General features: G+C 37.7%; 1 protein-coding gene across 4 annotated transcripts in view; it reads left to right on the top strand.

Moving 5' to 3' along the window:
- pde4ba (phosphodiesterase 4B, cAMP-specific a) overlaps positions 1–26,409 on the top strand; it is a 170,777-nt gene that overhangs the window by 55,762 nt on the left and 88,606 nt on the right. Inside the window, exon 1 of one of the 4 annotated variants that reach the window (XM_046848789.1) lies at positions 62–976. The exons of 2 other annotated variants lie outside the window; for them this stretch is intronic. In XM_046848789.1, coding sequence (XP_046704745.1) covers positions 777–976 — 200 coding nt within the window. In that variant the 5' untranslated portion in view covers positions 62–776. Of the gene's footprint in view, positions 1–61; positions 977–26,409 lie in introns of those variants that run through there. One more of the 4 variants, XM_046848805.1, reaches the window with a different exon arrangement.

Here is a 26,409-nt window from a genome sequence, read left to right as displayed (position 1 = left end):
GTGTGTCTTTTTATTTTTTTTTCCCCATCTCTCCAGTTATGCTGTTTATTCTCAATGAAGACACTGCCTGATGCTGCGGACTTAGGTGTGCCTTCCGAGTGCTTTCTCTGGTGATTTTTATCTCCTCTGTGTGCTGAGCAATTTTTTTTTGTGCTGCAAGGGAGTGCGAATGCGTCTAAAGGAGCATGAGCCAGGAACAGAGCGGGTGATGACAGCTGAAGAGATGCTCACAGCTCTCTTCTGCCTGATTTATTGTGGAGGTTCCTGGAGCTGAATGGAGTAAGAGAGACGTGTGTGTACTTTTTGGAAAGTGAGAGAAACCAGGGAGATCTAGAAGGAGGGGAAATGAAAGACCGAACAGCATGAGTGAAGTGTAGAAGAGTTAAAATAGCGACATCTAACAAGAGTCAGATGACTTCTATTAGACCGAGAAGGAGGTAGAAAGGGGTTGGAGAAGGGAGGTTGTGTTTATAGAGTACAGAGAGAGAAGTGTGTGTTTTTTTTCCCTCTCAGGAAGCAGGTGTGACTGCGCTGACTGAGCCTCCTCTTACTGTGTCAGTAGCACTCAGTGCACACGCAAAGGATTGCTCCAGTGCCAGAAACCGTGTGAGAGAGAGATACAGAGAGAGACTGATAAAACTGCTGGAACATATTCTGTGTGTTCACTAGATTGAAAATCAGCCTGCATGGCTTTATTTTAGCAGTGAAAGACTTCGAATCAGTGAGGACAGACACCGAGACCCTGAAGAGCAATCGTGCCAGCCACATCCATCAACATGTCATCAAACGAGCTGAGCGCCCCAGACCCAGAGCCCTGCATCCGCACCTTTAAGGAGCACATGCGCCTGGAACTGGAGCCTCCGAGACTCGTCACGTCTCCAAAAGTGTCCCCGCGCAGCTCCCCTCGCCTCTTTCGCCGACTCATGGTCAACAAGGGTGGCCGCCACCGACGACGCTTCACCGTCGCACACACTTGGTAAGTCGAGTGTAGAAAGAGTGGATTTTTGGAAGTGGTACTGAACTGATGTCTGGGAGGCCACTTTTGGCAATCTGACACTAGAGCTGTCTTTGTTCCATCTTTGGAGAATGTGTGTGCTGTGTAATGCAAGACGAGTCAGCAATTACAGCATATAAACTGCTTGCTTTTCAAAAAGATTTTCTCGTGTACAGCGGCGCATCTTTGTGTCGTAATTTGTGTTAAACTGCCGAACCAGCTTGTGGTTTTGACGTAACTGCAGTGTGTAAGGGCCAGACGATATGCTCAGCACTGTGTGTATATATATATATATATATATATATATGTGTGTGTGTGTGTTTTACTTCAGCTTTCAGAGTGTAAGTAGGGGAAGTATAATAAGGTAGATTAAATAATTCACTGGATTTGGCTTGCTGTGTGAGAGGAATAAAGAAAAATTGGGTTTTGTTTTTTGATAGTAAGCTGGTGATGTGACACATAGCTAGTGAACACAGGTCTGAATAGGATATAGGACATTTCCCCAAGGTCACTATGTCCATGGTCATTGCATTACATGTCATTTTTTCCCCTTAGTTTCTCTAGAAATGCAGAATAATGACTCAGTCCGATCTTGACACCAGCTCAAATTGGGCAGCTGGCAGCAGCCTTGTGGTCTCTCACAATAGTTTGAGTCTATGTTTTTGTTTTTTTATATCCTGCTATTGTTCCATGTCTTATTGTATACCCTGTAATGGTTTCCCTAACTGGCACATATTCTACATGCTGCGTTGTAATTTGTGAAAGCAAGAAGGCTTTTTTTTGTGACGTTTACCGTACGTGAACTTAGTGATACCTAGTATTTAAAATAGAATTCACGATCAGAGGATGCTGTTCAATCTATTTCAGTCTGTCGGTTTATATTCTGCTCTCAGCCTGTCCTCAGCTACAGAGATGACTCTGGCTGTGTGTGGGCTGGAAGAGAAATTGCAATTGAAGGTTATTTTTGTAGGTTTGGCTGGCAAAAATTCTAGTAAATAGAACATAATTAGTGTCCTGTCTAGACTTGGGATATCGCTGTACTGGAATAATCGTAGGAATAATTCTAATGCTGAGCATCTTTAAAACATTTTAGCTGATATGACTTCTTATGTTCAGTACAAAAAGCTTGTCATTACTAAACATTGTTGAGGGTGAGGGTGTGGGGAGGTATATGAGTATGTCTGTGTGAAGGGGTTGGGGGATTCGCTAATGCTGCAGTGCTACAGTCAGCCATTCCGTGTTCAAGATGAGCTGAGTACTTGTCCCTTTGCTTAGTCAGCCAGACGAAGACAGTTAATGTTTAATGTTTCACATATACAGGGAGTGCAGAATTATTAGGCAAGTTGTATTTTTGAGGATTAATTTTATTTGAGGATTTAATTTGAACAACAACCATGTTCTCAATGAACACAAAAAACTCATTAATATCAAAGCTGAATATTTTTGGAAGTAGTTTTTAGTTTTAGCTATTTTAGGGGGATATCTGTGTGTGCAGGTGACTATTACTGTGCATAATTATTAGGCAACTTAACAAAAAACAAATTCATACCCATTTCAATTATTTATTTTTACCAGTGAAACCAATATAACATCTCAACATTCACAAATATACATGTCTGACATTCAAAACCAAACAAAAACAAATCAGTGACCAATATAGCCACCTTTCTTTGCAAGGACACTCAAAAGCCTGCCATCCATGGATTCTGTCAGTGTTTTGATCTGTTCACCATCAACATTGCAGCAGCAACCACAGCCTCCCAGACACTGTTCAGAGAGGTGTACTGTTTTCCTCCTTGTAAATCGCACATTTGATGATGGACCACAGGTTCTCAATGGGGTTCAGATCAGGTGAACAAGGAGGCCATATCATTAGATTTTCTTCTTTTATACCCTTTCTTGCCAGCCACGCTGTGGAGTACTTGGACGTGTGTGATGGAGCATTGTCCTGCATGAAAATCATGTTTTTCTTGAAGGATGCAGACTTCTTCCTGTACCACTGCTTGAAGAAGGTGTCTTCCAGAAACTGGCAGTAGGACTGGGAGTTCAGCTTGACTCCATCCTCAACCCGAAAAGGCCCCACAAGCTCATCTTTGATGATACCAGCCCAAACCAGTACTCCACCTCCACCTTGCTGGCGTCTGAGTCGGACTGGAGCTCTCTGCCCTTTACCAATCCAGCCACGGGCCCATCCATCTGGCCCATCAAGACTCACTCTCATTTCATCAGTCCATAAAACCTTAGAAAAATCAGTCTTGAGATATTTCTTGGCCCAGTCTTGACGTTTCAGCTTGTGTGTCTTGTTCAGTGGTGGTCGACTTTCTGCCTTTCTTACCTTGGCCATGTCTCTGAGTATTGCACACCTTGTGCTTTTGGGCACTCAGTGATGTTGCAGCTCTGAAATATGGCCAAACTGGTGGCAAGTGGCATCTTGGCAGCTGCACGCTTGACTTTTCTCAGTTCACGGGCAGTTATTTTGCGCCTTGGTTTTTCCACGCTTCTTGCGACCCTGTCGACTATTTTGAATGAAACGCTTGATTGTTCGATGATCACGCTTCAGAAGCTTGGCTATTTTAAGACTGCTGCATCCCTCTGCAATATATCTCACTATTTTTGACTTTTCTGAGCCTGTCAAGTCCTTCTTTTGACCCATTTTGCCAAAGGAAAGGAAGTTGCCTAATAATTATGCACACCTGATATAGGGTGTTGATGTCATTAGACCACACCCCTTCTCATTACAGAGATGCACATCACCTAATATGCTTAATTGGTAGTAGGCTTTCCAGCCTATACAGCTTGGAGTAAGACAACATGCATAACGAGGATGATGTGGTCAAAATACTCATTTGCCTAATAATTCTGCACTCCCTGTAGTGCTTAGACACGCACACACGCACACACGCACACACACACACACACACACACACACACACACACACAGACACAGACACAGACACACACAAATCAGAAGTATAGCCCAATCTTAGCTTTGGTTTTACAGCAAAAAAAAGAAACTGTTTTCTCATGGGAACTAAACAAAAATGTCCCCACAATGTCAAACTATCTGACATTCTTATCATTGTATATACATTTTCTTTTTTTCTGTCTCTCACTCTGTCTCTTTCTCTTTCACACACAAACATGTAAATCTTTAGCTTTTACTAAAATCTGTATTTGAATGTTCCCAGAATGTTAAAACTACCTGAATTTCCAGTCTGTGTACTGATATTAAGACCCCACTAAGATATAAATATGTATACACACATACATCGGTAAAGAAAAGGAGCACATGCACACATGCTGTACGAACTTATCATGGCAAATCTTTACATGCATCTGACATGACTTCAAGTTATGCCGCTGTGTGCTGTGTGCAAGTTCAGCATTGCACACAGAGACAGAACAAACAGAGAGAGTGAACCTCTGCTTATAAAGGCTTTGTGAATGCAAACACAAAACACTCGAAATAGTCCCTCAGTGCTCATCCAGACCTTCGTTGGAACATTTGGCAGGCAGACTTGTTTCTTTTTGTGTTTATTCACAGCTTTTATTTAAAAAAAAAAAGTTTGGTTTCATTTCTGTGGTGTAGTTGTATTTTTTTTAGGGGACATTTCATTTGTATCGTGATGGGGACTTAATGTCTGTACAAGCCTAGGAACATTAGACAGTTTTATCAGCTCCCAACAAGGAGTCGGCTTTTTGTACAAAAGGCTACAGCTTTTCTACAAAAAAAAAAAAAAAACATATCATGTCTATTGTAATGGCAAGAAATAGTTTGAGAATGAAAGGCATTAGTGAGGTCTGATTTAAATAGTGTCTGTAGTTCAATCATAAAGCACTTAATACTACACACTCTAAACTCAGGGTCACAGTTTAATTTCCCACCCAATGGGCACTGCAGAAATGAATTACACTAATTAGAAACCAGAGACTAGTTTTGAAAATTCATAGTGCAGTTGCAGTGAAGTCCTTGGGGTTAACCTTTCATTATTACAAGTCTCTTACATGAAATTGCTGTTGACGGTTAATTAAAACTACCAGAACTGCGGATTGAGGTTGTGGTTTGAGGTAGCCTGTTTTGCAACTCAAATTGAAAACAAATACACGTCAAATGATGTCTTTAAAACTATTCCCCTATATGCACATTGTGTGTATAGTGTTTAGGCTTCAGCAATGTGAATTCACAGCAAACATAACATAAAGAGTGGGTATAAGTGTGTTGATTAGTTCGATGCTGGTGGTCGATGTCATTTGTTTTCTTCTTTCCTTTCTAAAGTATTAATTAGATTTTACAAAAACTACCACACCTTCAACTCAAAATCCGAGAAATGTGGACTTTGGCAGCAAGACAATAAAATATAATTTTAAGATGTTTATTTTACTGAAAAGTTCTGTTCTAATAACCGGAAAACTTTTAGTTATGAAGATAAACATCAAAATGTTCTACTCTCTTAGGGATTCTGCTAGAGAGGAAAAAACACCCCACCACAAACACACCAGCTATTATTCTTATCGTAGGCTGTTGAAATCCTGCAAAGATAGAAAACGGCATCCAGTAATTAAGGTTGTACTGCTGGTGGAAAATGTTTGGGATGTTGTTATTATGACATTAACGAGACACACTGTGCCATTCAGTTAAAGGCCCAGATCCGAACAGAATGTAAACTCCGCAGAAGCCTTTTTCTGTGGAATCTGTCAAGTGCTGCAGCAGAGATTCTTCAAGACTGCCTTGATCTAACTGAGCAGGACGTTTTTATTGGAGGATAAGCTAACAAGCACAAAAGCATTTTAATACTGCACAGACCTTTCCGGAAAGAAAGATGCATTCCTACTAATAGTGTATTGCCCAACAGTTTAGACAATCTTAAACGTAAAGCTTTGAAAACCTTAATGGTACTTTGATCATGGTGGACTATGAAGATCGCTTAGAAACCAAATGCTTATTATTATTATTATTATTATTATTATTATTATTATTATTATTATTATCTCCCCTCTCACCCATATGTCTCCTCTACCTAAGTAATACCTCTTTCAGAAAGCTTTGGAAACGCAAAACAATTTTTTAACAGTGTAATCATGCTTTTGTAATTAGATAACCTTTTTAATTTGAGTGCTTTGTTGGTAAATCTCAATAAACTTGGACAAACAAACTTGTCTTGCTTTATAACATTGAAAGATTTTTCCATACAGACTAAAAGTTACTATCAACTACAAAGTCTTGGTTTTAAGATAGTTTCATTGCATAAGAACCTATTTGTTTCGCCAAAAGGCAAATTACAGCAATTACCCTGATCTGGCTCTAGTCAGTGGTCTTAATGTGCTCTATTGAAGAACTACACCACAAGGGGCTGTTTGTATTATTGTAGGGGCTTATTTGTATTTTTTTGCCCTCAGTGATTCAACTTCTCCATTCTTTACAGCTGTTTCAGGAATCAGCTGAACCAAACCACGACTTCTACATGTTTAACAGTGACACACTGTAACATCATCTTTGACTGCTTAAAGTCATCTGATTTTAAAACTAGTTGTTTTAAACAAGCATCAAATTTTCTGTGTTTATTATTGGATTTTCAATTAAACTCTGACATTAATGTACCGTATTTTTCGGACTATAAGCCGCTACTTTTTTCCAACGTTTTGAACCCCGTGGCTTAAACAATGAAGCGGCTTATTTATTGAATTTTTCCTGGGTTTTTCCCGGTTTCACAAACTTCAAGCCAAAAAACTGAGCACCAAAACATTAGACCAATTAAATTTCCGAACGGAAACGAAAAAAACGCACCTCACCTGTGTTCTGAGCTGCACGGCATGGGGAGAAAAAAAGTTTTTTTTAAACGCACGATGATGCCAAAAGAAAAACTCCAGAGAAAAATAGTTGTGAAAGGAAGGAGGAAAACAGTGAACAATGACTTTCTTGGTAGGCTACTGTTTAGATACACGCCATTGTATCGTGTTGAGTCAGGGTCATGGGAGAGCTCACTAACTTCAGTTGCAACAGAAATCATATAAGCAAAAACTCGTGTTTTTTTATTATTCTTGGCAACAGTGTTACGGGTTAGTCAAAGAAACTTAGAAATGAGCATCAGAAAATAATAAGGACATATTCTTGGACACATGCAGTAATAGCGGAAAAATGCTACGGCAGGCTATTCCCAAAATGCCGCTCTGCTCTTAAAGGAGCCACAACATATTTCACCCATTACACCGTGTAACAGACACTGTCTTTCGTTAAAGCCTGTGTAAAGTTCATTAGTTTCAGTGTAGACGGCTTATTTATGTTCAAAATAAAAAACTTTGTCAAATTCAGTGGGTGCGGCTTATACATGGGTACGCTTTATAGTCCGGAAATTACGGTACATAAGCCAGAATCGTTATTGGACATCATCAGCATTGGACAGTTTCAATTCAAACAACCTTATAATTTTTATTTGGCATCTCCCTGTATGACAAAGGTGACTTTTGGCTTCCTCAAGAACCTAACAACTAGGGTTGCCAGGTCTGCATAATAAAACCAAGCATGTTACCTTTCATGTGCATGTTGTTCACCATTGATCTCCTTTCACTGTGCCCACAAATGTATACCTTTCTGACAACCTGTACACTAAGTATCATGAACTGTTCATTTTCCATCATTTTCCTACTAACCAGTGTACCAATGACTGTACATTATCTGAAAATGTGAATAAAATATCAATACATTTATCATAGAATAATTGTAAGTACTAAATATGTCTTAAATTAGATTCATTAGTTCAATGTAAGAACAAATTTCCCAACTTCACCCGCTCTGCCCATTTTCTCTCAACCTCTAATAGTGCCTGAAGATCTGGCATTTAGGAAATCAGGTAAGCATAATGGCGGTAACATCCTTAATTCTGAATAAATCGCCATACTTAAATCTGGAAATGTATTGCTGTCAGTTCCTGTAAACTACATTCACAGATGTGATTGTGTTCTGCCTCACTTGTAAGCCACTCAAGATAAAAGCATCTGGCAACTAAATAAGTGTAAGTATAATCGTTTGATATGATAAGCGTAAGTACAGAAGGGAAATGGAACATCTGTCGTGGTGCACTGTAGCACATTGAAGCACTACACCACAGAAACTGCTGAAATGCTACTGGACTTTTATAAACAAGCCTCTCCTCAGTTCTTTCTGGTGATTCCACAATGATGACAATAACAAGTTGCAACATCAGCCTGGGTTATAATGCTGTTCTGGGTTCTAATTAATCGGTATGTTAATTTTCTGAATATATCAGCTCTGAACGTAGTTACAGCTATGGGGTTTATATAAATACACTGCTATAATGTTGGGGTTGAGAATTCTTTTTCTTGGTAATGTTGCAAGCTACCTTTTTGGTCAAGAGGGAAGAAATAGTGACGTTGTTGAGGGATGAGATAGAACTAACTTATATAACAGATGTTTATAACAGTAAATGGATATTTGTTTTTCATAAATAAAACAGAAAAAATTGGTGTAAAGGACATAACCCACCTCAGGCTTGGCAACAATGCTTTGCTTTTAACCATGTAATTTTCCAAAAACGGCATGACTAACATTATCTATTCATTGCATATATCGTGTGTTAGTTCTAATAAAAAAAAAATAATTTTTACAGGATCCCCTGGCTCAGTACTACATGGTATCCATTAAAAGTCTGCTGTTATTGTCAGTTTTGTCTCTCAAGTCCATGAGCAAACATCTGCAGGTTATCCAGGTGTGACCCCTCAGATACTGTTCTTGATAGATCTCTGTAAATCCATTATGCCGGGTATAGAAACTGTCACATCTAGAATACGAACTGTTCTTGATGCTCCTCTGGCAAACACATTAAATAGATTTTGACCAAAAGCAGCAGGAGCCTAAAGGCTTTCTTCTCCAATCCCATCTCTCTAGTTAATCAGCAACCACGATCGACCTCACTCCCTCTGCAGCTTTCATTCCCCTTCATCTAACCTCCAGCAATTCTTCCACCTTTATGATCTTTACTGCTCTACTGACCAGGAGAGATGCACTGAGTCCATGAGCTAACAAAGGTGTAAAACACAGCTTGCTCATGGCCTTCAACCAGTTACAGGATAAAAAGTCATTCCTTAAAACACTCATCTTGTTTTTTTCATTTGCTCTCAGCTTAGGAATCCTGTACATTAGCCATGTCCTGTTTCCTTGAAGTATAAATATGAATTTGCTCACGTTTTGAACTTGTAAAATCCCTTTGTCCTTCTACACAAAGCAAACAATGGGTATAAAAAGAGGACAATAGTAAAAGGGTTTGAAAAAAGTGCAAAACAGTGCAAAGAAGGCAGCTATACATTTTTTTCAAAAATAACTGTTAAACACTTCTTTCCCAACAATAAAATCTTTGCAACTGTTGCAAGAAAATAAACTCTTCCTGCAAGCATTGCACAAAATGCAGCGTCTGCATCGTGGGGATATTGGTTTTGAGTGCTGTGGTCAGCTGAGACCAAATTGTGACAAAAGCAGACTGCATGCGTTAAAAAGCACTTCATACCCGTCAGTAAATTATGGCGTCAGATCGGTGATCTCTTTTGTGGTTCAGGGACTATTAAGAAGATTAATGGCATTATGACTTCTCTAATGTACCAAAATGTTTCAGCCTGAAATCTGGTTTGATCTTGGCCCGGCAGTATTTCAGCACGTTAAAGAACAATATTTACACCCCAATTACAACCAAAAACGGGTAAAAAGCAAAATCAGTGCAATGCGACAACCATCCCAATATTTGGATTAAAAGTCTAATAAAATCATCTGATCTAAATTAAAGAGGACAAAAACTAAGAATATACAGTCTTAAAAGTTACTATATGCTTGCGTGAACAGTTTTTTAGGTCACTTGAAGATTTTTTTTATAGATGTATTTTTGTTCATTTATCCCTGGTGGTCTAGTGGTTAGAATGCGGCGCTCTCACCGCTGCGGCCCGGGTTCGATCCCCAGTCAGAGAACCAACCCCAACCATTAGGGTTACACAAGCCAGTGCATTCTTAGTGCCGGTCCCAAGCCCGGAAAAATGGGGAAGGTTGTGTTAGGAAGAGCATCCAACGTAAAAACGTGCCAAATCAAACATGCGGATCCCTATTGGGAGAAGCCGAAAGAAAGTTTATAGCAGCATTCTATTTCTTTCTATTTGCAGTATGTAAAAGTAAAACGATCAAATAGTTGGGGTTGTTTATCCTGATTGGTGATAACGTGTTAAATGTTGTGTATATGCATGTACCGGCTGTCTTTGAGTCCCGTTGAGAAAAAGGACATGCAAAGAATATTTGTCTTCAAACACACCTCGGACGCTTAGTTAATAAGTCACCACATGCAGGCTCGAAGATAACAGTTTTGCTTATTGCTCAGTGTGTGATCTCATAGCTCGGACTGCTTTGTCCTACATACAGGAGCTCAGTTGTGTCCCACATAGACATGAGCGTGAATATAATAATAACATTTCTGCAGTTTTGTCCTATTAAATGGGAAAGAAAAACATCCAACAAGCTATCCATGCTCCTCATTGTAATCCCCTTTCTTCTTGCACTAATGAGATCTTTTTTAGTTTTAGTTCTTTTTTTTAATTTTTTTTTTTTATTCAGACATCCCTCAGGGCTTAATATTTGGTGTGGTTCGCTTCCTAGGTTGGTAGGCATTATGCAGAATTAATATACACAAACATGCAGGGAGTCTTAAAATAAAATTCACTGCATTAAATCTTATTCAGACAACTCCTGTTTACCTTCCATGGCCTCTGATGTGAATCCCATTCAAGGTACTTCCACATTCTGCGTTTATGAACGGCTGCATGCTGGCTTATGCTTGTATTATGAAGAAATGGCACTGAATCGTATATTATAACAATTATAAATAATACTTGTTTTTAATGGTCAAAACTTTATTATTTATTAATCCATATATCAAACTTGTGTCATCTTTTTTTTCTCACTAATTTCTGAATTTCTTAAACTGAATTTCTTAAACGATCTTATGTGGTAGCATACTGGTTAAGGCTTTGGGTTACTGGAGATCAGTGTTTAAGCCCCAGTATCACTGAACTGCCACACCTGGGCCCCTGAGCAAGGCCGTTCATCCTTAGTGCTCCATGGCTGACCCTGTGGTCTGACCCCGGTTCCTAACATAACAGGGATATGCGAAGAAAGAATTTCACTGTGCTTTAATGTACATGTGACAAGTAAAAAAGCTCTTTTTCTTTCTAAAAATAAGATCTTAATATACATAAGCGAATATGCTCCCATTAAACAACTGAAAGTATGTAGAGCAGCTGGTTTCAACTGATAGATCTCAATCTCAGTGTATTTTAAGAAATTTTCATTTTTTATTTACAATATTAAATATAATAAATGTACTGTGTCTGACAGCAATTTACCACCAACAAGGTCAAACTGTGTAAGTGAAACAGGTACCGTGAAGATATATATTTTTTTTATAATATAAAAAATTTTGGTGACGATTTGGGAAAAAAACTTTAAGGCTTTCGCTTAAGGACTTAAGGCCATGCCAGATTAGCAGTGCTGGGATTTAAACACACAACTATCTTGTATTTTATAGTTTACTGTACATCTTACAGTACTACAGTATGCTTTGGCCATAAATACCAGGTTGCATCTCAAAACATATACTTATGCAAAGTAAATACTGTGAGTATTGCATTTACACTAAATATTCCAAGTACCTGAGTGATTAGCCTATTTAACCAAAAACAAATAATCAAGTGTGGAATGTTGAGCATTTAATGCACTAAATGCTCACAGCTTTGTAGTGGAAGAGGGGAGGGCTATATGGTACATAAGCTTGGCTCGTGTAAGCATAATCCACCGACGAAGACATTAATGCCTTTAATGGATGAGGTCCATAAAAGGTAACATTGATTTCAGGAGCAAAAGGAAGGAATTTAGATTTGAGGCCATACTACCCTTTTAAAATTGCATAGTTTATTTCCAGAGTGTATAGTACGTCATTTAGGACTTTACTACTGTAAAATTGCTTTTTTTTACAGTGCAGTGATGGCTTGTTTAAAAAACGTAGAACCACACAGAATTTCGCCTCAAGAAGTATGCATTTATTCTTCACTTTAAGTCCACTTCACTTCAGTGTCTCATCTGAGTTAAAAGTGGTCATATGACAAACCATTTTAAATTGACCTTTTTTTAAAAAAAAAAAAATTATTGAATAATCATAATTGCTTAAGCATCTCAAAGTTGCTTGTGGAGTGGTGTGGGGCGGTGAGGAGAAACTAATTACTCAGTATGCTGGGAGTTATTATGTAACTCTAATATATTGAGTACACATACTGTGTAAGATATATATACTCACCGACCAGGCATAAAATCATGACATCATGACCGGTGATTAAATAACCTGTTAGTGAGTGGGATATATTAGGCAGCAAGTGAACATTTTGTCTTCAAAGCTGATGTGTTAGAAGCAGGAAAAAAAAAATGGGCAAACGTAAGGATTTGAGCGAGTTTGACATGGGCCAAATTGTGACGGCTAGACGACTGGGCCAGAGCATCTCCAAAACTGCAGCTCTTGTGGGCTGTTCCCGGTCTGAAGTGGTCAGTATCTATCAAAAGTGGTCCACGACAGGGTCATGTCATGTCAAGGCTCATTGATGCACATGGGGAGTGAAGGTTGGCCCGTGTGGTCTGATCCAACAGATGAGCTCCTGTAGATCAAATTGCTAAATAAGTTCAAGCTGTTAATGCTTGACGGGTCAGGACTGTTTATATATATTACATAGACTTCTTTTTATCAAAAACTATTGCTTTCACTACAAGGAATTGCTCATTTTGGGAGATATTGTTCCAACCTGACAGCTCTAATCCACATAATCTATTTTGAAGACTCTGTGTGACATTCTGATAGCTTTCCTGACACCTGGCTAAGGAGTTGCCACTTTATGTCATGCCACTGTTCACACTCACGGATCCTAATCCTCTGTGTGACATGTCAGAAAATTGTTAACACTTGTCAGGTGCGGTAAATTGGGGCATCTTTCACTGCACCAACGGTGAAATGTGAAAAATATTAAATGATACTGTGCAGGAATAAACTATTGTGTAGTGGGTTTGCAGAAGAACAATACTGCCCAGTTTGATAAATGTACATTATCAGTGTAGTACTGACCTACTACTGCTTCATGGCTTTGAATGAGAACACGCAGCGCAGTCTTTCTTTCAAAATCATATTGTGTCTTTTTTTAGCGTGCAGAATTGTAAAATGAGTAAAAGTAGGTGGTTCTTTAAGGGCAGCCCCAGCAGATGTTGTGTAATTAACTCACTGAAGACACCTACATGTTATTGACAAGAGAGGCCAAGTTTGGACTAAAAATATATCCCTTAGGCATGTTGTAAAAGGGGAACAGGTGCATTTGGGAAGGTAATGAGATAAATCCTACATTCACCACTGGTTCTCCAACAGACCTATTTGTTCTCAGAAGCTAGTTACCCACAGTGGAAAAGATTGATAGGCAGATGTTAATTACACGCTCACGTATTATCCTGCCACCTTAATGTAGCGGTCCAACAGTGTTCTAATTATCAAAATGTAATCATGCAGCATCACCTTTCCATTTTCCAGCTTCTAGTTACTCCACAATTCCATATGTCAGAGAGATGATGAAGTCAAAGTCACACCTGGCTGCAGCTTCTTTGACATCTGCTAAAGCCAGGCTCTAATGTTAATCTAGCCTCTGAGTTTCATCTGCAGGCCTGAAAGCGGTTTGTACAGACGTTCAGTTTGTTCTTTGATGAGCCGTCATGAAGCTGACAGCTGTGATTGTGGTACTGAGATGAATTGCACTAGCATTGGCAGAACTGAAGTGCTGCTGAAAATGCTAATGTGCACAGAGCAGAAATGATTATTAGAGAGGAAGAAATGTCTGATGGGGCAGAATTCGAGGGTACCGTTTTACATTACGGTTCCATTAACGAACATTGTTTATTGCATTAATTAGCATGAACAAAATGTAGAACTTAGCATTTACACAAGATGTACAGAATGTTGACAAAGTAACAGTGTTACACATGTAATAATTGAGACTGAGATGATTATTAAGTGTTAATGCAGTACAACTGAATTGACCTATTTTTATTTAAACTTTAAAAATGTCTAATTAGCAAAATTATCCAAGTCTATTAAATTAGCAAATATTTGATTTTACTAACCAATTTCTGAACATCTGAACTTGCTAATCAACCTTAGTTCTGATTTTCTTTTCTTACTTAAGAAATGCAGTCATGTTCACAAATGAGTTCTTATTAGTCACTATTAGTGCAGAAGGGTGAGGTATTGTTTATGTTAATGCATTAAACAAAGTCAGTAGAGAAAACATTGGAAGGTGGAACTGAAGGTGAGCATGGCATTTAAACACGGTTTTTTATGCCTAACATTAAATTACTGGCTACACAGTATATGTAAGGACCCTACTGAGAAAAAAATATATAGTTTTACATTATTATTTATAAGAACGATTTTTTGGTGAACTATATATTTAAATTGTAATTACTGTGTAGTGATCTCAGGTGACTTCTGATTTATTTTGAGAATATTGAAAGTAAAGCACAAAGCCATATATCTTTAAAACTAACGATTATTTTCAGTGTAATTTACCTTAATGATTGTACATTATTATGTACTTTGTAGAACTTTGCGGATTGAATATGTGACAACACACCAACAAATTCTGGAAATGCAAGGTATTTTAGTACTTTGTGCTAAGAAGTAACATAATAGCAGCAGTGGTGGACAAAGTCAAAAAGCAGGTACTTGAGTAAAGGTAGAGATACATTAGGTAAAATATGACTCCAGTAAAAGTAAAAGTGCTCCCTTTAAACTTAATTTGAGTAAAAGTACAAAAGTGTTTGTCTTTAAATGTACTTAAGTATCCAAAGTACTATGATTTTGTTATGGCTATAATCTTCCTATTATAATTTTTATCACAAGACTCTTTGCTTAATCAACTCAGTTTATGTGAAAAGACTCTAATATTACTCTTATCACAACAATCTATTAATAGAATGATATTAATGAGTCAAACACTGATTAATATCTAATAAATTATCATGAGCCCAAAACCTTTTCAACAACTTAAAAAAAAATCTCTTTATTCCTTTTAAAATGTTCTGCTTGATGTTGAACTGACGCTGAACTGTATGTTTGTGCTAAGTAGATACCACCGCAATGGCCGTTCCAGCTGGAATGTACCATGAGTAAACCACGTCATGACCCAACATCTCCCCCATTGATTAGTTTCAGCTTTGAATAGCTTCTCTCTGCTTTAGCTACCGTCACTGGATGAACAAGACATATTCTCAGAGCAGTTCACAAATTTAGATACATTTCTGAGAGCTTCAATTTATGTATAAATATTACCGTAAATTTCCATCATTTTGCACAATTTAACTCAGAACCCACCTCCTCTTTCTTAGTGTATGAGTGAGGGAACTTCTCTGGGTGGTGGATGCCCACTCAGAGTCCCGACCAGCATTTTTCTCTGTGACATGATATAACAATTATAATATAATAATAATAAATAATAATAATATGAATTATAATTATAATATAACAGTATAACAATTAGACCATGCAAATAAGCGGTAAAAAAAACGAAATACATTTTGTGAAATGTATTTGAGTAAAAAGTAAGATATTTGACTTTGAAATGTAGTGAAGTTAAAGAAAAAGTCAAACAAAAATACTTGAGTAAAGTACAGATAAGCGTATAAACTACTTAAGTACAATAACGAATTACATTTACTTTGTTTCTATCCACCACTGAATAGCAGTAAGCAACATTAAGGCACAATCTGCTTTAGTGAATATATGTCCTACTGTATATTCAGCACCGAACTAAAAAGTATAGTTAAACAAAGGTTTAAAACATATAAATATTACATAATTATTCATTATTTACTGATGGAGTAAAGATTGTTTTTAACATTACTTACTATGTATTTAACATTTTCAACTCGTTCCAAGTGCAGAATCAAGAATTATTATAAGAACAATATTAAACTCAGAGTAACTATTGAACTACCAATGTGCTGTTATACATTTTTAGAAGTTTTCAAGTTACGTATGTAACAACTCTAAAGCATGTAGCAGAGGCTGCGAAATACTATCTGGGATATGGAATTGTATAAAGTATGTTTAAAATTATATAGACTATACACTTATTTATAAATATACACACTTACACTATGTGTGCAAAGGTTTTTGGGCATTTAACCATAGGATGTTTATGTTTTTAACCATTCCATTCTAAATTTAGTACCTATTTGCTGTTATAATACCTCAATTCTTCTGGGAAGCTGTTTCACTAAATTCTGCAGTGTGATTGTAGAGATTTGTGCTTATTCATACACAAAGGTGTTAGTAAAGTCAGATACTGATGTACGTGAGGAGAGGAGGCCTAGGGTGCAGTCAGCGTTCCAGTTCATTCCAAAGCTGTTAAATAGCAGTGAGTTCAATGCTCTACAGCAGACCACTCAAGACCCACACAAACCCATGTAAACCATGTCTTTATGGAGCTAGCTTTGTGCACAGGGGCATTGAGTTTGGGTTTCCTAGTTCAAGTGAAGGGAAAATGTAATGCTACCACATCCTATACAATTACGTGCCTCAGTTCGAGAAAGAACCGCATATTCCTGGAAAAGTCAAGTGCCTAGTACTTTTGCCCATATGGTATATTTCATACTTTTTCAAGTGCAAGGTTTTGTTTATTGACACACATGGCACAAGTTTGGTATTTTACTGTTTTTGAAATCTTTTGATGCTGATAGAACTGAGACTCTACCATGGTGAGCCTACTTTGATAAGATATACAGGGTTATTCAAAAAGAATGAACCGACACCATGATGCACTGCTTCAGTTCTCAAGCATCGTCATGGAATGAGTCAGTGACTATTTGAAAGAGGAGTTATCTAAGTTGATTGTGAGTATAATACTTGTGACTTGGCGGGAGTTTTGTATTACATTTCCTTTTTTTACATTTCCAATTTTGCGTAATGAAATCGGTTCATTCTTTTTGAATAACCCTGTATATAAAAAATCATTTAAATAAGAGAAAACAAAAAAAAAAGATGTCACTATCTCTTGCTTTACTGTGAAGCATAGTAAACACCTTTATACAGTAGATGATGAAACCTGTCATGTCATTAGAATAGGTGTGCTGAAAGTTGCCTACACACTGCATTGTGGGATGTGAGTGGTTTGCCACAGGGCTGTTTGTATCATAAATAATCCAGAAGCTGTTTGTAAAACGTTAAATGCTTTTGTTTTGTTGGAGCAAATCCGGTGAATAGCTGAAATAGGACTTAAACTGTTGTTTTCATTGTCATCCCGTTCTCTCTCTCTCTCTCTCTCTCTCTCTCTCTCTCTCTCTCTCTCTCTCTTTTTAAATAATATGATAATGTTGCTGTATAACTAACCAAATTTTCTGTTATAATAGGTCTTTTACATGGTACCGAATTGTGACTAAAGCTGACGCTGAGAAACGCACACAAACTGTATGTACTGCAATGTACTGGTGCAAATGCCAATAAACTTGAAACGTGAATATATACAGATCAACTACAGGATTTATTTCCTAACTAAATGCACAATGTCTTTTTAGCCATAAGCCTGATTTTATAATAGCCTTTTGAGGGGCATGACTTGCAATTGAAAGGTTTTTTTTGTAATTTTTTTGTCAATTTTACTTATTTTTCAATTAAATGAATTAATAACTTTGATGGTTTCAAAATGCAGCGTTAGATTAGCAGTAAAAACACCCCTATTTCCAGATAAACATAACCGTTATTGATTATGTACAGTGCAATCAAAATCAAGAACAAAACTATATTGTGAAACAGAAATGGTGCTTATGTTTCCTCCCACCTCTGAAATCCATGCTGTGTAAAGCTGTGCTTAATTACTCGTGAGTGTGAAGAGTATGCGAATGTGTGTGTGCGTGGTGCCCTGTGATGGAGTGGCATCCTATTGATGGTTTTTTCCCACCACACACAGTGTTCACAGTGTTCACTGGTTAGGCTCATGATCCATCATAATCCTGATCAAGATGAAGCGCATACTGCAGATGAATAAATGAAAACATGAGTTTTAATTCTCTCATTCATCAAACCAGTGGATCTCAACATTCAGCTTCACAGCTGTCATGCGATTAACTCGGTGCTGCTTTTGTTGTTGTTGCTGTTGTTCTGTTTGTTCTCCACATCTGCAGATCCCAGATGGAAAAGGCGTGAGGAGTGAGAGATGCAAGCCTCATGGCTGTCTGGTTTTTTGTGTTGCTTCGGTGTGTGTGAGGATCCAACGTTCTTTTCAGACGTGAACATTTTGTGCGTGTGTGTTGACACATGCCATCTTGCACATCCAAGAACTGTAACAGGTGGACATTGAATTTACTGACTCACAGTACAGCAGATGATTGTGAGGCCGTTGGCATCACGACGACTCTCACTTGCTGATGGATGCCATGAGATTTATTCAGGATTTGACTCTTTTATGTTCACTGTTGTTGCAACTACAATATAGTGGCCCACTCCACTGCTGCTTTTTAGCCTCATCAAAACCAAGAGGATCTCATTGTGGTTCTCACAGAGGCCACCCACTCGTTAAAGCGCCACTCGTGGCTCTAAAATGCCAATTAAGCCTGGAGAAGCGGCACTAGTCCCCTCCTCCAGTTTCACACACTAAGCATTTTTCAGTTCTCACCATCCTAAGAGTCATTAGTCGGGGGTTAAAATGACATTTTCAATGGCGGTTATGTACACAGTTATGTGGGACAGATGTGTTTGAGTCAGGCAGCTTGGTGTTTTTTATTTGGAGCCAGGAGCTGATGACACACCTCACACACATTTCTCATAGCAGAACATCACATACCCAACTCAGATTTCCGTGACAGGAACACAATGTCACCACTGGATATGGAGAAATGTTAAGATTTGCAGGGGTTTTCTTACAAAATCTTATTCTGCAACTATTTATTCTGACTGGAATGTACAACTAGAAGAGGTTCCCAATTATTATTATTATTGTGCTTTAATTCTCAGAAATCTGCTTTACTCAGGACATACGTACATAATTGCAACTTGCGGACATTCTAAAGGACATCTAAAACTAACTGCATTAATTTCTAGATATACTATGTCAACAAAAGTTTGTGGACACCTGACCATAACATTCGTATGTGCTTTTTGTAAATTTTTATTGTACATTTAGTTTCCATTTGCTATTGTAATAGTCTTCATCCTCTCAGAAGTATGGAGACTTTGGAGAAAAATAGAAAATTTCTCTTTGCTTGACCTAGGAGACCCAAACACGTCATTACCTGGCTTAACCGGTGAAACCAAAATGAAATCCCATGAAATCCATTTCTTAATAGAGCTGGAAGGTGTTTGGGTCTCCTAGGTCAAGCAAAGGAAAATTTTTTATTGCTACAACATTCAAAGTATCCTTTACAATTTATACAACTATACAATGTTTTGTGATAACAGTTTGATGAAGAACCATATATGGCTGAAACTGTGTCCCAATAGTTTGGTCCCGAAAAAAAAAAAGGAGTGAGACAGAAAAGGGAGACTGAGGGTTGGGAATTGTCATTTACCATCTGTTAATGTCAACATTTTATTACATTTTATTGTATTTTTATTTTTGTACACTGGCATGAAAAAAAAACATGCTCTCAGTGTATCTCTGGAGAAATCAATCATTTGCTAATGAGGAATAACTCTCACTCTCATATAGCTGGATTTCGATTGTAGAGTTCCCACAAAATCTGACAAATCCAAAGTAAGTCTATGAGACTTCGGTTGCTAAAAGCTGAGCACCCTGCAGTGAGAACGCCATGTTCTGTTCAGGTCGAAATGACCAATGTAGAGTTTATAAGGGTGGAACAAAACATTATGTTAATTTCAAAGCCTGAAAGCTTTCTGTGATTAGCTAATTATTAATGACCTAAAAAATAAATAACTAAAATAGCATGTTTATACATTTTCCATTAAAACCAGCTGGTTGTGGTCTTGGCCTTAATTTTTGACACTGTATGGTGTGATATTTGTATGATTAGAAAACAGCTTTGTCATCCAGATAGAATTGAATTTATGTTGTTCCTGGCAGAGTCTTTTCTTACAAATGCAGATGTTTTATTTAATTTGTATGTATTCCCAGTGTTGAGAAATGTAAAGTTACAATCTAATATGAATATGGAATTCCACCATGCACCTACTGTATGTAGATCTGATTAATGCCTTATAGATCTGGCAGCTGCCTTTTAATTTTTCCCTATTGTACTCTCCATTCTGCCAAATCTCCCCAGTAATATTTTGGAAATAATTCCTAGTCGAATAACCTGTAAAACGAAGCCACTAGAAAGTTTTTTCTTTATAGTTCACAAGACTGTTCTGAACCTGAGCTATTTATATAAAGCATGCATATAAAGTACATACATGTCTTCTTGGGTAATTGTTTCTGGCTCTTTTCTGCCACCAATCTGGTTCATCCAGGTTTCCTAGTTTTTGGGATTGAATGTGTTCCAGAAATGTGTAGATCTGGATCAGCACAATTATCGATGCTTAGCTATCTGTTGTTAGCCAGCAGCTTAGCATTTGAGACTGACATATTGCCTAAGGGTTGGAGTATATCACATCAGGCCTACTCAGTCTTCTGCAAAAAAATAGCTTTGTCCCTTGATTTCAGAGACAAACTGGAATTAAAATACTGAAGGGCAGGAAAATAGTCAGGCACTAAACACTATTTTTGGTATAACGTACCAAAGAGAGCAAAACAATGCTAAAGGGGGATAAATGCTCTTTACTAATGAGAGCTAATTACAAACACTTGGAAACCAGCAGTGAAAAACATAGTGGCAAACCAGAATTGAGGAGACGCTCACATTTCTGTCTATATTGTAGATCTGGCTATGTTGTATCCCTGCTTTGTTTCGTTTCAAGTACCAACATGTGTTCAGTCAGGCCTCATCGAGCTTAGTGAGAAAGTCAGCTGCTTGATCTAAAGTGGTAAGTATGGTGGTGCTTGATTGCCTGCAGATCTACCACTTAGCATACCATTAGCTGGGACAGGAAGGTGGCTTATTTGCTTTGAGAGTTATTTACAGCGACAAAGCTACAGCATGGGGTGCAGATGGACTGTAGCAAGGTCAGCGATCATGTGATCATGATTGTGTTTGATAGCTCCAAAGTGGGTGGGGGTAGTGTAGAGTCTTACTTTTTCTTATACACTACAGATGCTGTGGTAAAGCTAATAGTGATAACAGAGGTATTGAAGTCCACAGTATTTTTCAATTATCATAGGTCAGATAAAACTCAGCTGCTGGCTATTATTGCTAAATGTTAACGAAGTGCTAATGTACCGTGAACATGTAAACCTGCAAATGGATGTGTGTGTGTGTCTTTGTTTGAGTACGTGCATGCATGTAGAGCATATGATCCTATTAGCACCTTTATAAAACATGCCCCAGGTAGCTGTGTTTTAAAGCCTAAAACAGATTAACACAGTCACACCCAATCACCCACCAACACCAACCCACACAATGCTGTCCTTCAGCACACAGACACCACCTGAAAGTCACAGTTCTGTGTGTGTATAGTGGAATTTCCCTAACAAAAGCGTGCATATGTAAATGTTTTAGATAATGGTACAAAAGGACTCAGGGTCCCTTCATCATCAAAGCTTTCTGAGATTAAAACAGAAGGGAACAGAGACAACACCATTCACACAGGCTTTAATGATGCAAATAGCTATTAAAATTCTTATCGTTTTAATTTCAGTATTAGAATAGTGTTTGTGTTTTATGTTTATTGTGTTGGGCTCTGGAGATATATAGCATAGTCTTTGAAATTAAGCTAGCAAGCTTGTTGGATGTAATATATGGTGGAATAGCAATTTAACACTAGCTCATAAGTAATTGACATTATTCTGTCTAACCAACCTAGTAACATGTAATGGAAGTAGCTGGAATTGTAAGAATGACCCTTTTTCTAGCTAATATTCCAACATACCAAAGGTGCAATAAAATGTTACCAATTGAGTCTGTAACTGTATCTGTTTCAAGCTACAAAAATCCATGTTTTGTGTTTAAACCTCAAGATGGTGTGGTCTAAAATGTGTTTTTTTGTTTTTGTTTTTAAAATAAGAATCATCACTCAATGCCCCTATAAACTTAAAAGAAAAATTATGTCAGCATGGTTTGAAAGTTCTGGTTCTGACAGGTCCTCAACCTCCTTTACATCAATCAAGTTATTTGGTTCATTGAACACCTTTCTATTTTGCCCATGCAGCATTTTTGTCTGCACCTCCCGGAGAAATTCTATGTATTTTTTGCAAATATAAACACACTAATCCCATAATTTAAACCATTGCGTTATTGACCACCCACTTTTCTATGAACTCAGTGCAAGAATCTGCAACTTATTAATAGCATCCATTGATATCCCTGTCACAAATAATTCATATCTAGTTCAATCTTTACAAAATGCTTGTGATACAAATTCCAATTTCTATGGCAGCTATTTAGCGGGTTCACAGTACATGCAGCTACCTGCTGTGTCATTGCCAATAAGTACCATGTTTTATTTGTACATTTTTATTTACACATGCCTTTCCTCTTTGATATTGAGTCTGTTCTTATCACTTACACACAGCAACACTTTCATCCACTTGTTTGTTCAAGGTATTTTTTACATACAGATAAGAACGTGCCTTCAAACATCCGAACAACAGATTCTGATGCCTCAGCTCCGAAGACACACATGCCTCAGTGGCAGCTGCCTGCAGAGGGACATATCACGCAAACATAAAGAGGGGTAAGAGGATTTAAGATGGATGTGGGTACATGCTTGCCTGAGCATCTGATTCTGTGTGGGTGGCGTGTTCAGCCTCAAATGCACACTGGGCATCCATGGTGTCCTTTATAAAGGTTAATGCCATGATGAAAACAAAATCTTTGAATTGTAATCCTTTCTCTACTGACGAGAGACCTAACAGTGTGGGGTCGAGAGAGGGAGAGAAGGAGAAGCAAATAGATAGATCTTTCTTTTGTGTGATAAATGAGCATATAAGGAAGCTTTCTGTCTGTAAGTTTTGTTGTTATTAGGTCTAGCACTGTTGGATTGTATTTCTTGTTGATTTAAAATGATGAGTTTCCATTCCAGGCTTTGCCACAGACAGGCTTTGAACATTGTGTACATGTCCTGTACTTCCAGAACAGTAGATATGCCTTTGTGCATGTCCAAACATTTGTGTTGACTGGGTTGGTAAAAATGTCCCATCAGGCATTTTTACTGACATAGCAGATGTCCAACAACAAACCGTTTCCTACAGCACATCAGACTGCAACTTTAAACATTTAAACAGGGAGGCCAGAAAAGAAACAAAAGCTATTAGACACTCTGTATCCTGTGGAAGGAGAATCTGAGGATGAATCTAACATTCTTATGATAAACATACTCAGCACTTTTCCAATGAAGTACAGTGGAACCCGGTTATGTTGATGTCCTAGGGGGTCGCCAAAAAGCATAGAGATAACCGATGATCGAGATAAACGAAAATCAATATGGCGGCAGTATATTAACGTGCTTGAAATTTCTTTATGTACATGGTATGCGTTAATAAATGAGAATGTGCATGCACGTGTTTTTGAAGGGTTTTTTTTACACAACAGCGTTGCCGCAATTTGTTTGATGAAGGCATGCTAAAAAAATACATACAGTACATGTTTTTCTCTCAGGAATCCACCTGCCACGCCCCCTTCGGCCCCCTTCAGCGTGTCAGGTGCTTTCTCGGCCGCTTTCTCTGAAGATCTCGGCTTCAATCGCGCACATATGGTGCTCGTTTATCATCATCACCAGCTCCTATTTAAACTTCCACACTCTCACCGTCCGTTATTGTTGGTATATGTTGGTTCACGGAGGTCGTTGTTATCGCGCATGCGTATCCCGGTACGTGCCTTCCCACCGGCACTCTCTCAACGGCTGCGCTTTTCTTCCCAAAGTGCACCGCGGATTCCCCCCGATCCTGCCGGTGTTCATTCTATGCTTTTGCTCATCCCACGTTCCGCGCCGCCAAGCGCGGCTTTCGCCTCCCGTTCATCGCATAACATTTAACAACAAAAGGCATATGTGCACTAACTAACAGCAGAGATTCACCAGTATACAATACAGCACCTGTAGCAGCTGTAAGGCTTGATTTTTCCGCCACTTCCGCGAGTTCTTCTGCGGCTGCACCGAGATAACCGACGTTAAATGGCAAATTTTTCCCCCCTTGTGCTCGAGATATCAGGGTTCGGCGACATAAAAAAAGTCGACATAACCGATAAAAAATGCTTAGAAATAGCGAGAATTTGGCGGTTCCACTTCAAAGACGTCTTTTAATGCATTAATATAAACCTTGAAGTGAAAACCAGAGCTGCTATTATAGGGAAAGAATCAACGTTTTCTGACCAATTACAATAATAATATGGAATATGCATACATAAACACATGATGGACGAAGTATTTTTATGTACATTAAGTTCTTTGCATTTCTACTTGAGTCAGAGAGCAAAAGTACATGCTTTTGAATAGGGTTGTGTATCAAAAGTAACAGTACTGATATATACTATACTATTTTACAACTACAACTATATTTCAGTCATTTATACAATCTAGGTATCATACCTTTCAAAGGTGATATATTTCTTCTGTACCCTGGAGTTTTACATGTGGTTAAGTGACATTTTCTCATTTAACACAGTTTATGTTGTTACTTCAAATTAACGAAGGGCAACATGCTTTTCCAACATGCAATGTAGTAAGGTGAAAAGTAAGATGTTACAAAAAATTTAGTGAAATAAACATTTCCTGAAAAATTACTTAAATATAGTAACAAAGTAAAAATAGTTTGATTCTGTTCACCACTGTAGTTTAGGATGTGAAACAATCTTGAATATACTCCAAGATTTATTTATACAATACAACACAATTACCACAAATTAAAATAAAAAAATGACTAAATTCGATTACCTATTTGTACTAATTTCAAGCTTGAAGTAGTCTGTTGTACTGCCTGATAATGTTTTTCAGAGGCAAATTGATAAAAAATAAAACATTTGTTCAATTGTATTCATATAATAAGAAATACTAGATTAATCTGATTATATTTATATAGTATATTATTAAACGTATTTATTATATATCGGGTAAAGTAGTCCCAAATGTTAAGGTTTTGTATGTAGAAATGCTAAAAACCAGGGTAAGAAGGGGTAGCTCAGTGGTTAAGATGTTGGACTTCAGATAAGAAGGTTGTGAGTTCAAATCCCTCCACAATTAATCTGCCACTGCTGGGCCCTTGAGCAAGGCCCCTAACCCGCAACTGATCAGTTATATCAGTGGTCCCCAACCCCCGGGCTGCGGGTCAATTGGTACTGGGCTGCACAGAAAAAATACATAACTTACATTATTTCCATTTTATTTATTATCTGATTCTGAACGGTGTTTTATTTTGGAAAATGACCGGATTCTCTCCACCACATCTGTCTATGACTCACTCTTGATGCATGTCATGATGCCTCGGTCACATGTCTTACCTCCATCCGCTACCTTCTTAAAAGGGCCGTCCGGCCGCTAACACATAATACATTACCGGTAAATTCAAACCCCCAAGCTATCAAAATAAACAAACAACACCACAGTGGATTCACGTTTATTATTATTTTTAGAAAATATTAGTTTTTATGCCTGTTGTGTCATTTTATTTTGTTGTATTTATAATATATAAAAAAAATATATATAATATAAAATAATATAATATAAAATATTAAAAAGGTTGGGGACCACTAAGTTATCTGAATGATATCATTATTAGTCACTTTCGATATGGGTGTCTGCCACATGCTATAAATTTAAATCAAGTTTCATTCTCCTCATTCCGTTGTCTTTTTATTTCATGTAAAGCTGTGGTGATCAATTTCCCGGTATGTTTAGTATCTGTATTTTACATATATACACCATAATTAGTTGATTCCAGATTATAGGCTTGCAAAGTAAAAGGTTATACAAATGTTTTTCAAATGCAGTACAAAGATTTTGTTCCTAGATTTTTGTAGAAATAATTGTAAAAGTCATTTGAATTCCAGTATTAAACCACATACAGTTTTATAAACCACATACAATTTCCAGAACGCACAGGAGAAATAGAGTTTAGAGATAGAGGCTATTTGTCTGTATTTCATGGTTCATCAGCTTTATTCGGTGGCAGACCTCAGCGGTTGTGGGAGCGTACAGATAAATTTCGAGCTCATTAGTTTGGATGATTTTTCTCTCAGGCTCACACCCTTCTGCTGTTCTTTTTTTTTTTTCTTTGTTTCAATGAAATGTCTTCAATCTTCTTTAGCT

Source organism: Silurus meridionalis, chromosome 1 (assembly GCF_014805685.1).
Source record: "Silurus meridionalis isolate SWU-2019-XX chromosome 1, ASM1480568v1, whole genome shotgun sequence".
Lineage (NCBI taxonomy): Eukaryota > Metazoa > Chordata > Actinopteri > Siluriformes > Siluridae > Silurus > Silurus meridionalis.
The sequence above is the reverse complement of the archived record's forward strand: the minus strand, read 5'-3'. Positions and strand labels throughout refer to the sequence as shown.